The 12,993-nt window shown below is 38.6% G+C and overlaps 1 protein-coding gene across 13 annotated transcripts in view; it reads right to left on the reverse strand.

The window, feature by feature from the left end:
- The window catches only part of MICAL2 (microtubule associated monooxygenase, calponin and LIM domain containing 2), a 119,240-nt gene that overhangs the window by 76,212 nt on the left and 30,035 nt on the right, over positions 1-12,993 (reverse strand). For 12 of the 13 annotated variants that reach the window (XR_008209027.1, XM_052693261.1, XM_052693259.1 and 9 more), the window contains exons 3-5: positions 3,565-3,772; positions 2,794-2,910; positions 1,648-1,749 (exon numbers count right to left, since the gene is read on the reverse strand). Coding sequence is in view for 12 of the 13 variants with exons in the window: in XM_052693261.1 (XP_052549221.1) it covers positions 1,648-1,749; positions 2,794-2,910; positions 3,565-3,772 (427 nt within the window). In the remaining variant the exon portion in view is untranslated. Of the gene's footprint in view, positions 1-1,359; positions 1,413-1,647; positions 1,750-2,793; positions 2,911-3,564; positions 3,773-12,993 lie in introns of those variants that run through there. The other variant, XM_052693269.1, reaches the window with a different exon arrangement.

Below are 12,993 nucleotides of genomic sequence, written 5' to 3' on the forward strand. Positions count from 1 at the left end.
AGTCCCAGCTGCAAAAGTGGAACTGTACTGTATTCAAGATAAAGTCTCATTTTAAAAACAAACTAAGACAAAACAACCTACTGAAGTCTGAAGCGGAGGTAGGGGAAGAAGTTGAACATAAGAAGTTAAAGAAAAGTGGGGAATGAAGATAAACTGGAAACGGTGCAGATAAACTTAATCGAGGGAAACATTTTTAACCTGCTGAATAACAAATGTGATTGATGTTAGATGGGCAGTAATCAGTTTTGAAAAAACATGCAAAAATCATTAGTCAAAAGCAGCATCTGAGAAAACAGAAACCTCTATAACAGGGCTTAGCTGCACACACTAAAAACTAATGCAATTTTTCAAAGATTTTAGGGGTTGAAAAATATTCAGTAACTTATTTCCAATATGAGCAGTTCAACAAGCAAAGTTACTTGCATTCTTACTTCATCCTAGTTTCACAAAAACACCTGCTTAGCACCCATCTTGCAATTACGCATTCAGTTTCTATTTGTGTATTCCCTTTATACATAAGGAAATTGTGAAGTAGGACAGATTCTGTATTTTTCACTAATTGCACGTGACTTGACAGAGAATACATGCACTTCTATTAAGAAATCAGTCAGCTATGATTTTTTCTCACTGTGCATCTTGATACATTCTCAAAATTTCATTGGAATAAGTTAACATGGAAATACCAGCTTCTGCATGTAAATAATCTTCAGTGCATGAAATATTCCCTCAGATTCTGTAACAATTATAACTACCAGCTTCTCAGTTGAGTCTGCAGCTGAGGTACGAGTAATTTTATTTTGCTGACACCTGACTACTTAAATAATCCTTCATAGGGGATAGACAGCAGAAAAGCGTGGAGATTTTTCTAATAAAAGATATCATAAGGAGTTAATTCTTAGCATATTGCATTTGACAGACATAAGAAAAGAACTCAGATCTATTACAAAGCTAACAAAAAAGGGGAAATGGAGTATTTACTGAACTTAAATTAACATGGACATAATTAAAGCTACAAGGAAGGCATATAATTAGGTAACAAGCTTGTTGTCTGTGTGATACAGCAGCAGCTTAAGTAGTGTCTCACTAACAAAGAGCTCAGGCAGTCTACATTCTCAGCACTGACTCAAGACCATTAAGCGCATCCCCCTCCTTTCAATAATTTATTATCTCTTCAAACTGTTTCCAAAGTAACTGTCTGAAATTAAATCATCTTTACACAGGACTTACACCTCTGATGCCTTCATTAAATACCTGTCAGTCACCTTTTGGTCATTAGCTCAAGCATATAGGCAAGCCTACGGCACAATAGCAAAGACAATGCAATTCCTGACATGCATCTTGTCAGTGCTCTAAGTTAAATAACCATGCGATTACCTAACACTGAAGGTAGCCCAATGGAACCACGCTATATTCTGGAGGCAAAGCAGATACAGACAGTGCTGAGAATCAGTCACAACATTTAAGTATCTTTACTTTGAGCCACAACTTAACAACAAAAGTAGAACATAGCACATAAAAAAACAACTCGTTTTCTCAGACATCAGTGGATTTAAAGGCAGCACGTTCCTTTTTGTTCTCTGACTTCCAGGTCTTGCAATATATCCTAACAGAAAAAAACAGCATGGCTAAAAGCAGACATTCACCTACCTTCTAATGTGTTTCTGCGGCCATCTGCACCAACAATAACATCAAATTCATACTCTGACAAAGGGTGATCCACCGGGAGAAACTCAGCCCTCCAACCTATCTCTAAAATCACAAAGAATAATATTTGTTCAGAAATACAGCAGGGTTTTCAGTCTGAAGAAAAAGTATCAGGATAAGTGGTCTATTTCTCATTCAAATGCATTTGCATTCTGCCTCAGATCAATGCAGGGAAAAAACTGCGTTAAGCAATGTGTCAAGCTCATAAGCTGTCAACATAAAAAGGATGCCTTTACTTGGATCTCCTGAAGCACAAAACCTCCTCAAAGGCCCATATCACAAGTACATGCTCACAAAAATAGTCTCACAACTACTTTATTAAGGGAGCACATATACATATTAACAGGAAAAGATGGGTTTTAAAAGAAGATAGCCTCCTCACATCAGTATTAATTCTCTCTCCTAAATGGCAATTTAACAGAAGTATAGTAATGAAGCTGAATTTCATATTTGCATTAAGTTAAAACTGTTTGACTAAAAGTGTTAGTATTGCCAACATTTAAGAGATATATAATAGGTTTCAAGTACTTTTAACAATTTATTTGTTCTAGTATTGGCACATGAACATTTACAGAGGAATAGCACAGTATTCTAATGAAGTAAAATTCAAAAATATTCCATTGCTACTACTCCTTAAATACTAATATATTGAGAGATTTTTTCTTTATTTCTTGCATAAAAATCTTGCATAAGATGACTGATAAGACCTTAAGCAAGTGGGAGTTGTATCAAATGTGAAATGAGGCCCAGAGTGCTTCATCCATTCTCCATATTTGTATTATCAATCAAAAATTGTTTTCGCAAGAAGATACCAGAAAGCCACAGCAGACTCCCTGCAAAGCCTCAAATGCATGCCAGAAGACACAGTGCAAAACCTCAACTCTTAAAGCTGGACCATATTTTAAGAATTATCAGAGCACTGTCACAACAATACTTACTATGCCTACAGTTGCAGACAGCAAACCTGGCTAAAAAAAGAAGGGCAAAAGATTCCAATTCCTTTAAGCAGAACTCAACTACCTTGACAGACTTCTCTTAAGACCTGACATGAAGTTACTCTGTAAAGAATCACATTATGATAAACCATACTTCGATTTTCCTGATCTTCAGGGGGTTCCAGGACTTTCACAAATTCTAGATTCACGTGGATTTCAACTCCTAGCATAAGTGCAACTTTGAAGAGGATAAGTTGAAGTTGTCGAATACCTGTAAGTAGCAAGAAGCAAAGATGTATTCAATGCATAAGCAAGTACAGGTTCTGCCAGCATGCCACCCAGCTGATATCCCTTGTTAACAAAAACATATAGCACTATTATTTCCCATACTGTGGCAAATTCAAATGTAGCAACCACCATAGGACACTGTTCTCTTATTTCTCATTTTCCAATCAGACAGGTTATAAAAATGATTTCCGTGATTTTCTTAAAAAAAAAAAAAAAAAAAAATTAAAAATTAAAGCTTGCCTTTTTAACAATATTTAGAGTACTTATATACTCAATATGCTAACCACCTGAAGAAAAAAAAATTACAGCACAAAAATATTTCCCTGTGAAATACCACACTTACACCTATCTTCTCATTAAGAGCTGCATCTACCTTTAGCATACTAGAATGAACATCAAGATTCTACATACAGCTGTAATATAAACCTATTGTTTTAAGAAGTCCAGACTAAACAAACTGCTCCATAATGTCATTTGTCCAGCTGCCATTTTGCTTCAATGAAATCTTTTATTCTCTCTCCTTAACATGCATATACTTTTATGGCAGATAAGCTCTCTGTCGTACAGAGAAAGTCTCCATTAATCTGATCTCCACATCTCTTTTATTGGAACACAGTCCATATCCTTAGGTACTTACTGATGTGATCAATGGATCCTGCACAGAATTTCCCATAAAATTTCTTTGCTCCTAGTCCCCGGAGGTCATGGATTGTAAACGGCCAGAGATGCAACACATTGTTTCTTGAAAAAGTGTCCCGCTTCTCCACGACGACAACTTTGGCTCCCAGGAAGGCAAGTTCTATGGCAGTCCGCAAGCCACATGGGCCACCTCCAATAATTAAACACTACCAGAGAAAAGAGGAAGTTTTACGCAGGATTTGGTACTGATTTCTAAGTAATCTCTAATTTATTCTATTGTTATGACTTCATATTTGGTCAGATTTGTGCTATCAAGAATGTCTTCAAGTTGACTGTATAAATCAATGAACAGAAATTTTGTTTGCATGGGGCATTTAGACAGTTTACAAAGGAGGATGAATTTCTTCATGCAGACGTAAGAACATCTGACAAAAAGAAGGAACTACGGAAAGCCAAACACCTCTTAGAATCTGCTTGAATATCTCAGTTACATAGAATCATAGAATCTCAAGGTTGGAAACGACCTATAAGATCATCTAGACCAACCATCTCATCACCACTGCCACCACTAGTACTAAACCATATCACACAGCACGTCATCCAGATGCCTCTTGAACACTGCCAGGGACGGCGACTCCACCACCTCCCTGGGCAGGGAGCATTTCAGAATTGTTTGCAGTAAAAAGTATTACACCTACATAAAATGGAACAGAAATAAGTAGTCTAGATATAGGCTTTATTTATTTAGTAAGAGGGAATTGGCGCACATTTGCTGGAGCTGCTAGTTAAACTAGCAGTCTTTGTTATTATAACTGTATTTGTTACCCTCCTCCAAATGAGGAAATATCCTGAATAGAAGAGCCTGGCTCAACTGCTGCTGTAAGGCAGGGGCACGTCAAGGGAAGTCAGTAGGCTTGTCCTGCTTCACCAGAGGTGGGGAACATGGCAAGCCTATTCCATTTCATGGAGCGGCCAACATCCTTACCATTAAGACAATCACTTCTTAGGGGCTTTAATCTGAATGTGAGCATTCTTAGAAGAAAAAAATGCAACTATTAAAGAGAATTCTCACCTAAATTTTAGCTGACAGCTGTGAGTTTTCACAGATTAACAGGCAAACCATTTCCAGAAAACTACTAATTAAAATCCAAATATAGCTGATGTTTACATTTTCCTGCTTGATTACTAAAAGCTGCCTAGAAACAGTCTTGGAAGCTCAACAACATTCACATTCCCTCACTAAAGGGCAAGAAGCAAAAAAAAAAAACCTCCCCAAACCATGAAGACCTCACAAAACCTACACCATCAGTTCAAGCAATGGGCTTGGGATACGGAGGGACAAAGTGGAGCTGAGGGGTGAGCTCTGGATCCAAGGCTGAGCTGTGCTGCAGAGCAAATCCAAAACCATTATCTCACAATGCAGACATGGTTCCTGTTTGTCCCACATACATAGCCAGACAGTGATTACAGTTTCAAAGCAAGCACGGGCTGTATCTGGAGGCTCAATGGATAGGAGTCTGGTTCCCATTACAGTTCTCTTTCATAAAATGGGGTCATTTATTTGTTTTGGTTTGTTCACTAGTTCTCAGGTTTTAACATCTTAAAAATTATCTGGCATTGACTTTTGTCCATGACTTTTGTCCAAGCAAATTACGTAAGTATAAAAATGTCTTTTTTTTTTCTTTTTTAAAAGTCAATAACGTAAAGAACTCACATTCACACAGAAATATAAGGTGTTTTTGCAGTGATTTAAGCAAGTATTTTGTTAACTAGTTATTAAGTGAGTTAAGTCAGGTTGTTGTACTTCCATGCCCATACCTGATTTATAATATAAGAACATTCCTCACTGCATGGTAAGTAGTAAGAAAACATCAACAGGTACAATTATATAAAGGGGAAGAATACTGTGCAGAAGATACCCCAACTTCAGAAGAGGATTGCTGAGAGAGTCCAGGTCAGCTCCTTTCTGTTCATTCTTATGATTAACACAAATACTCCGAGTTCTGACAAGCAAGTGACTGCCTTCACAGCTACACAGACTCCTAGCAGTGCTTGCTTAGCAAGCAGTTACAAACATTTCACAAGACAATACCATACATGGTTTGATAAGGACTTTTATTCTTCCCCCTTTGGAGGGTGGGGAGACCGTTGGTTTTTTTTTTTTTTTTTTTTTCCTAACAAACTGTATTATATATGTCAGCTGTATATATTTATTATAAATAAATGCAACTTGAAACAGCCTCCCCCAAAAAAACAAAAAAAAAAACAAACAAAAAAAAAAAAACCAAAACAGTCTTTTGAGATTTAAACACAGTGGATCTTGCCAAACAATAAAACTCACACAGAAGACATCGTTAGTTGGTATGTTAAAACTTAAGCAGGATTTTACCCTCTCCCTTCCTCCTATCAACTCTGATGAATTATCTCACTAATTGCCTGGAGACCCTTTGAAAAATGGTTTTGTATTTGCCATCCATCCATAGTTACCTTCAATAAACATATCTGTCTCAAAACTATTTCTCCTTTGATTTATTAAGGATACTTTCTGCTGACATAGATCTTACATTTGGCACTTCATCTTCTTTCTTAAAACTTCTGGGATCAGCATAAAACTCTTGCAAAGGTAATGCCTACTGCACTTGTGCTGCTACCTTTATTGCATAGGAAAAGGGACCATACCACTCACCTGTCACAGTCCTTCTTTCCCAGCTCTCCACTTGCAAATTAAGTCACAGAGCAGAGAAACCTTCCTATAATCAGCCTAGAGGGAGCCTTGAGTAACTTATTTTCAGCAGCTGTTACCACAGACTTCTGGTTCACTGGGGGCTGCTCTTGAAATTACTTTGTTGCAATTTACTTTACAAATGAGCAGGTGCCTATTTTATAAAACTTGATTCAAGTCTCTGAGTACGTAATGAGTTTCTATGGCACCGTTAAAAAGCACTGTATTTATCTCTCAAATATAATGATCTGCTTCTGTTGTCCCATACCAGAACCAAAACTCTACTTACAGCAATAACTTCACAGATTGTTTTCCAGGTTCAATTAAGAAGCCATCAGGAAGTTTCACATATGATACAAGTACACGCAGTATTTGCTAAGTCTCAAGTTTGATTCTCCTCAAAGGAAGTAAATCTGACAACTGGAGATGGTGCCTGCTCTCTGTTAGTATGTTTAGGAGTGACAGTACCTGAAAAACCTCTGACAAATGCTTGTACACTGCAAAAGGGCATGTAGTGATTGATGACCAAAATGACAGCACAAGATACCCCTCCAAAAGTGGGGTGTGCCTGACACAGTTTTTCAGTATGATCTCCTGCAAATAATACACAGATTTATCACTTTGGAAATGGAAGTGGAGGAAAAGGAAAGAGGAAGAAAGAGCAGGAACCTTTCACAACCCTTCCCACTCCTCACTATTAAATTCTCAGCCTGTGAATCCCTTCACCTATAGCCCGTTCTGGAAAAACCACATGAAGCTTAACAGCTGAGAATTTGCAGAATGCCTCCATTGGTTTTCACACAGTAAAGTGAGCTTAAAGAAATAACGGATTTTGAAAGAAAGGAAGGAAAGGAAGAATGTTAGCACTACGTTAAAAGCAAACAAACAAAAAGACCCACAAAACAAGAAAAGCTTCAGAACAACCTATCCAGTCACAAAAATCTCACTGACTTCAATAAATGTAAAGGCAGAGTCAAAACAAAAAAAAGAAAAAAAGAAAAACGTAACTGTAACATTTAGTATTGACATGCTCACACTTAAGGAATGCAGCAGTTGGTAGCAGTATGCGAACGCTGAACACAACCAAACAGCATTTCTTTGCACTGTTGCAGATAGAATCCACTGCAGCTCAGTGTGTTCACATTCATACTGCCCAACTCTAAACCACTCTGGCCTCTCCTGTCTGAGGTACTCAGCCATTCAATTAGTTCCAGGAAACAGAATTGTTTCATGACACACCACCTCTCCCAAATATCTTCCTAATACGAGGAAGAAAGTTATAATCACAGCAGAAATTCAGAACTTTCTCATTTCTACCTTTTCAGCTGCTAAGAATGGAGGAAATAAATTTTGGACAGGAGCTTAACCGCAACTGGATTGACACAGAGAGATCTTGTGTTTCATAGCACACCAGCTAGAAGCACCACTCCCACTCTTCAGTGGAAATCTACATGCATACCAGTGAAAACTAGTGAGAGATATCCAACCTAGATGATCTAACCTCCTCTAACTGGTACATGGTGTTCACCCAAATCACTACTTGGGACGCATGGGAATGGCTCTTGCCACAGGAAACAGGCACAAAAGGAGGCCTTCACCACACATCTGGAAGCCACTGGCTGGTGCTACAGGTGCTCCTGGCAGCCACGGGACCCCCTGCAGTGCCAGAAGCCCCACAGCCAAAGGGCCTGCAGGCTGCACAGCTATGCTGTCATCCCATGGCAAATCTGCTCCATCATTTGCACTGGGCTGCAGGTGCATTCAGCTCTGCAGATAGCGCATCCAGGACATTCCAGTGCCTCAGACTTCAGGATGAAATGCTGGAGGGGGCAGGGATGCATCAAGAATTAATTTTACTGACACCGCAGGATTACATCCTACATGGATTCGAGCAAGTGTTTATTCATGATAGAGCTAAATGTGATGCAACATAAGATAGCCATGAAATTTAATGGAACAACACATTTCCTGGATCAGCAATGACTTTCTCTGGAAAGGCTCCAAAGGAAAGCAGCTGCAGAAGCATCTAAGGCAGACAGCTACCAGAAGTGCAGCAGGAAGCTCTCTCCACCGCAGCGCTTTTCATTTCATCCCCTTCAATACATAGAAGAATGCTTTTGGCAGGAACAGGGCTGCTCAGTCAGACATTCCTGACTTACTGACTTAAAAGTTCATCTCACATTTGTAGCCTCAGATTTTATCACATAAATTCAGTGACAGTCACTGAATACTGACGTGTAAATGTACCCTGAATGTACTGAATAGCCAATATATAATTTTTTTGTTTGCTTGAAACATTATAATTCAAGTCACTTCAAAGTTTATATGCTGTTTCAGACAACATTAAGATTTTAAGAGCTAAAACTTTACTAAAAACAATCAGCAGGCTAAGTTCAAATAGGTATAATGTGCATAGGCACAGTGTGTTTTGCCAGCCTAATGCATTGAGTCTGGTCTTGCTGCAGCCCTTGTCTATCAAAGCATTTAAGTATACAGTTACGCCCTTACATCCAAGAACTCTATTTGGATGCTCACTTTCACTAAACCAAATCCACTCCAGTATAAACACTTGCATCTCCCTTTCTGCACACCAGCCTGAATATAGGCACCAGCAAAACATGAGGGACGCGCCGCTGCAGGGTGCTCAGGTACAAACCATGTGAGCTATGCAAGCCCAGCAGGCCCTTGGCAGTCACATGCCCTACAATGCCCAACGTGTTTGTACTCACTGCCTGTTGCCCAACATGATAAACACTACCCCACCTACAGAGCTGGGTTTAGTATAAAGCAACAGACCGGGACCCTGTCAGTAACAGTGATAACCACAAAGATGGCGGTGATCTGGAGAGTGATCATTTGTCAATAGTTTACTTAAATATAAAATAGCACCAAGCTAAGAATTATTTTATAACAAAAATTATAACCGAAATTGCTGTGATTTACAGATCTATACTACATGCAATTATTTTTTAAAAAACCATTCGTAAAAATAAGAAAGGAAAAACCATATAGAAGCTAATTAAACTTACTACGCAATAATGAATTTTAACCTTGCTAATATTACAAGGAGCTCATAAAATATACTATAATACATGAAAATATGCTTTTAAAAACTGTTTTATTTGACAAAACCAATACTTCAGTTAAATGTATTTTAATGACAGGTCCTAATTCTCCACAGGGTTATGAAAGCTCTTTATTTAAATGTGTTACAGACAGTTCCAAAAACTACCTTGAAATATGAAGACTAGATGGATATTGCTGAGCAGACATTTTTGGACACCACATAAATACCACTGTTCAAAGGCAATTGGAACAGCAAGGATAGTGCACCTCTAATTGCCACCAACTGCAGCAGCAAAACCTCAGCCCAGCACAGAAATGCTTTTGATCCCACCAGTATTTTATTTTATTCCCTATACCCTCAACTGAGTGCCTCACAAATACGCAGCTTGGTCTCTTCCTGCCAAAAGCATTTGTATCAGTAACTGGCAAAAATGGAGACACTGCTCTTGGTTGGTTTTTTTTTTGTTTGTTTGTTTGTTTTTTGTTTTTTGTTTTTTTCTCCTTAAAAAGACTGCAGTATGCATTTGAAGCTCCCTAATCCAGGCTGATTTTGGACAGAGCTCTTTTCCCCAGTACTGTGCCTTGCAGTTGCCGCCCTTGCAGCTGGACGCCATGCAATCCAGGGATCAGAGGATCTATCTTTATTGCACTCTTTTTTTTTTTTTTATATGGACAAAATGCCAGAAGTGAAACATTAGTACATTTACTGCATTCATTTGGCTCATCTTTACTAGGATTTTTGGAAGATAAGCTTCTGCATGGAAAAAAAACACGTGTCTTCATTTTTCCTGGATGAATTCAGACATGCTTGCCCAGTCACCCTCTCTGTCTCCAGGATATACGTACTAATATTAGATTTGTTCATAAAAATCTTTTCATAGTTTGAAATTAAAACAGTGGTATGAAAGACATCTGAAACTTATAGTGTGCTAAGCAACACATCAATGAGAGCCTACATGCATTCACTTTACTGGAATTTCAGGAGTTCCTTCACTGCTGCATCAAGGCTGACAGGACTTTGTTTTGCAGAATTGTTCTCGAGCTCTCTGTGAGGCCGTGGTCATACTTAAATAACTTTACTTCACCTCAGAGCTTTTATAACAATTTCTAAGAAATAAATTTAAAAAATGTGATTGGTAGACACTGAACAAAAAAGTATCTCTAGAGACTTTCACTTCGTCTCCAGGACACTTACAGTTATTTGAAGAAAAGCTGCATATCATCTGACAAAAAACCTCATTCTGCTTTTAATAAAAAGATTACCTACCAGAAGTCAAGCAAGCATTTTAATCCAAAGATCTCCTCAAATAAAACACAGAAAAAAAAACATCCTAACATCCTTTGGAATCAAACAAATATGTGCTGTTTTCTCACCTGTCTCTTACTGTAATCAAAACAGAGAAAAAAAACAGCAAGGAAAAAAGCGATGTTGTCTTTCATTTTTTCTTTGTCCACTTGCTCCAACTATCAAAACGAAAACAAGATAAACCTTGCAGAAAGAACACTATCTTGGACATGAATACGGTTCACACCATTTATGCACACTGCCACTTTTGTAAGTTTATGCCTGTAATGCTGAGATAATACTTTAAGGCTATCTTTAAAAACTTCAGAAAAAATAAAATTAAAATCCAGACATAACTGGACAACACAGATAAGAAGTGGAGGCATCAACAACCTTGCCCTTGAGCACAGTGAAGAATAAACAGAGACCAAGCCTTGAGTCCCACAAGCCTTGTAAGTAGTGACATTACTGAGATTGTGACAGCAAGAACAAAATGAATCTGACACATGGTTTCAGAGTCAGGGGCTTAATGAACCATGCTGACCAGCCAGCAGAGGACTTGTCTGCAGACCCAGAGGAAGGGATTTCTCATGCCTGAAGGCATCCAAAGCATGCAGACAAGTTGGTCAACAACCACGTAGCTTTGCTACAGGAAGAAGTTGGCAATATGCTATTTAAAAAGATAAAAAGCAAAAAAAAAAAAAAAAACAAACAGATGCAGAAACAAAGATGTTACAGCCTGGCATGTCCACAGATATGAAATGCCACACAAAACCTGAAAATTTGTAGCTGAACAACCTACAAAGTCAGCTAAGATTCCACTTCAAATCTGGCTTTAGAAAGAAAGTGGCAAGTGAAATTATTTCAAGGCTATTTCACAGCATATTTCAGAATTATGTTTAGAATCCATTTTTATACCAGGCTAGTTGTTAACCAAAATCTCATCAAGGCTTAGCTCTTACAAGCCAGCACTGGGTAAATGAGCTCAAAAATGAACCATCAGTTTTAAGGCAGAATCAAAATTTGTATTTATTTATCCAATCCTTCAAAAAGAAGTAATCAAATCCAATCATTTCTATATTCCCTAAGTAGAATGGACAGAAGCATGTAGCAGCTCTAGCTGAGTACAAAATACAGAAGTGTCTAAATCAACAATTTGGGGCTCCTGGGATCTATTTTCTTCCAGGTCACGGTGCAGTCTTTGAAGACCTTCATTCTCCAGTGCTAGCACTCACGGCCACAGAACCAGTCAAGTCAAACAATGTTTTAGCCAGTCATTTGCACACGTCAGTTTACCATAAGCAGTTGGTTTTTTTTTAATTTACAGCTTTACTTACAAACTGAAAGCACTAGGAATTGCACAATCACCATCACGTAACACTACTGCATCTGACTGTCAACAAGACAGACAGACTAGAACACGTCTCACAATTAGAATAAGAAAATGTGTCCTTACTGTAACAGCTTTCAGGACAGCTTCTGCTAGCAGGGAAAGCTAACATCACTTCCACAGAACAAATCTGGTGGTAGCATATCACCCTACAGTAGATTTTGGAATCCCCAGTCCTTACCTCCAAAATGTTTTTGGCTGAAAACAGGACCTGCTTGAAATATAAATTATTAAAGAACTGAAAAAAAGTGAAGAAAGGAAAAAGTACATGCTTTGAAAACAGGTGTAGAGTTGAAGACATGTTCCACACCTCACAAGGTGTAAGAAGTCTGTTTTGTATCAACAAGCAGTGCAACAGAAGGGGCTCAACATTCTGAGCAGGTTGGTGTTTATTTACATAGACACATACTAATGACTGTTTTCAATCTGTGCAGGGTGAAGCTCAAGACCCAAGCACCTGTCTGACCCGACCCACACCAGTTGTGCTCGTTCCACCACTCCCAGCACTACTGGACCACAGCCTGCCTGCAGCAGCCCTGCTGGGCACAACAGCCCTCACCTGCCAAATAAGGCTTCATGCCATCTGCAGCTACTTCCTTCTTAGCTGAAAACAAGCAAATGAAAGAAAAACAGATCTGAGGGAAATGCTTTTGTCTTCCACCAAGCATTTGTTGACCACAATAAATTCTTGTAGATGATTTGGGTGTGGAACCCTTGGCAGGAAGCTCACTGCCAGCCCTTGCTGAGTTCTCTCATCTCAGTTACTATTTCCCCTGGAGCTGATACTTTATCTGCATTGTAAATTCAGCAAGGGCACACAAAAAACTCCACAAAAGGGAGCTGCTCTTCCTCTGCTCCTTTTAAAGTTGCTCCTGTACCTCATCTGGAGGTGCAGAGGAAGTGAGAAACATGACACAAGTACTCAGTGTGGTACAACTACGTTTACTTCTCAATTAAGATCTTT

This window comes from Tympanuchus pallidicinctus, unplaced genomic scaffold (genome assembly GCF_026119805.1).
Source record: "Tympanuchus pallidicinctus isolate F22 unplaced genomic scaffold, pur_lepc_1.0 scaffold3, whole genome shotgun sequence".
Classification (NCBI taxonomy): domain Eukaryota; kingdom Metazoa; phylum Chordata; class Aves; order Galliformes; family Phasianidae; genus Tympanuchus; species Tympanuchus pallidicinctus.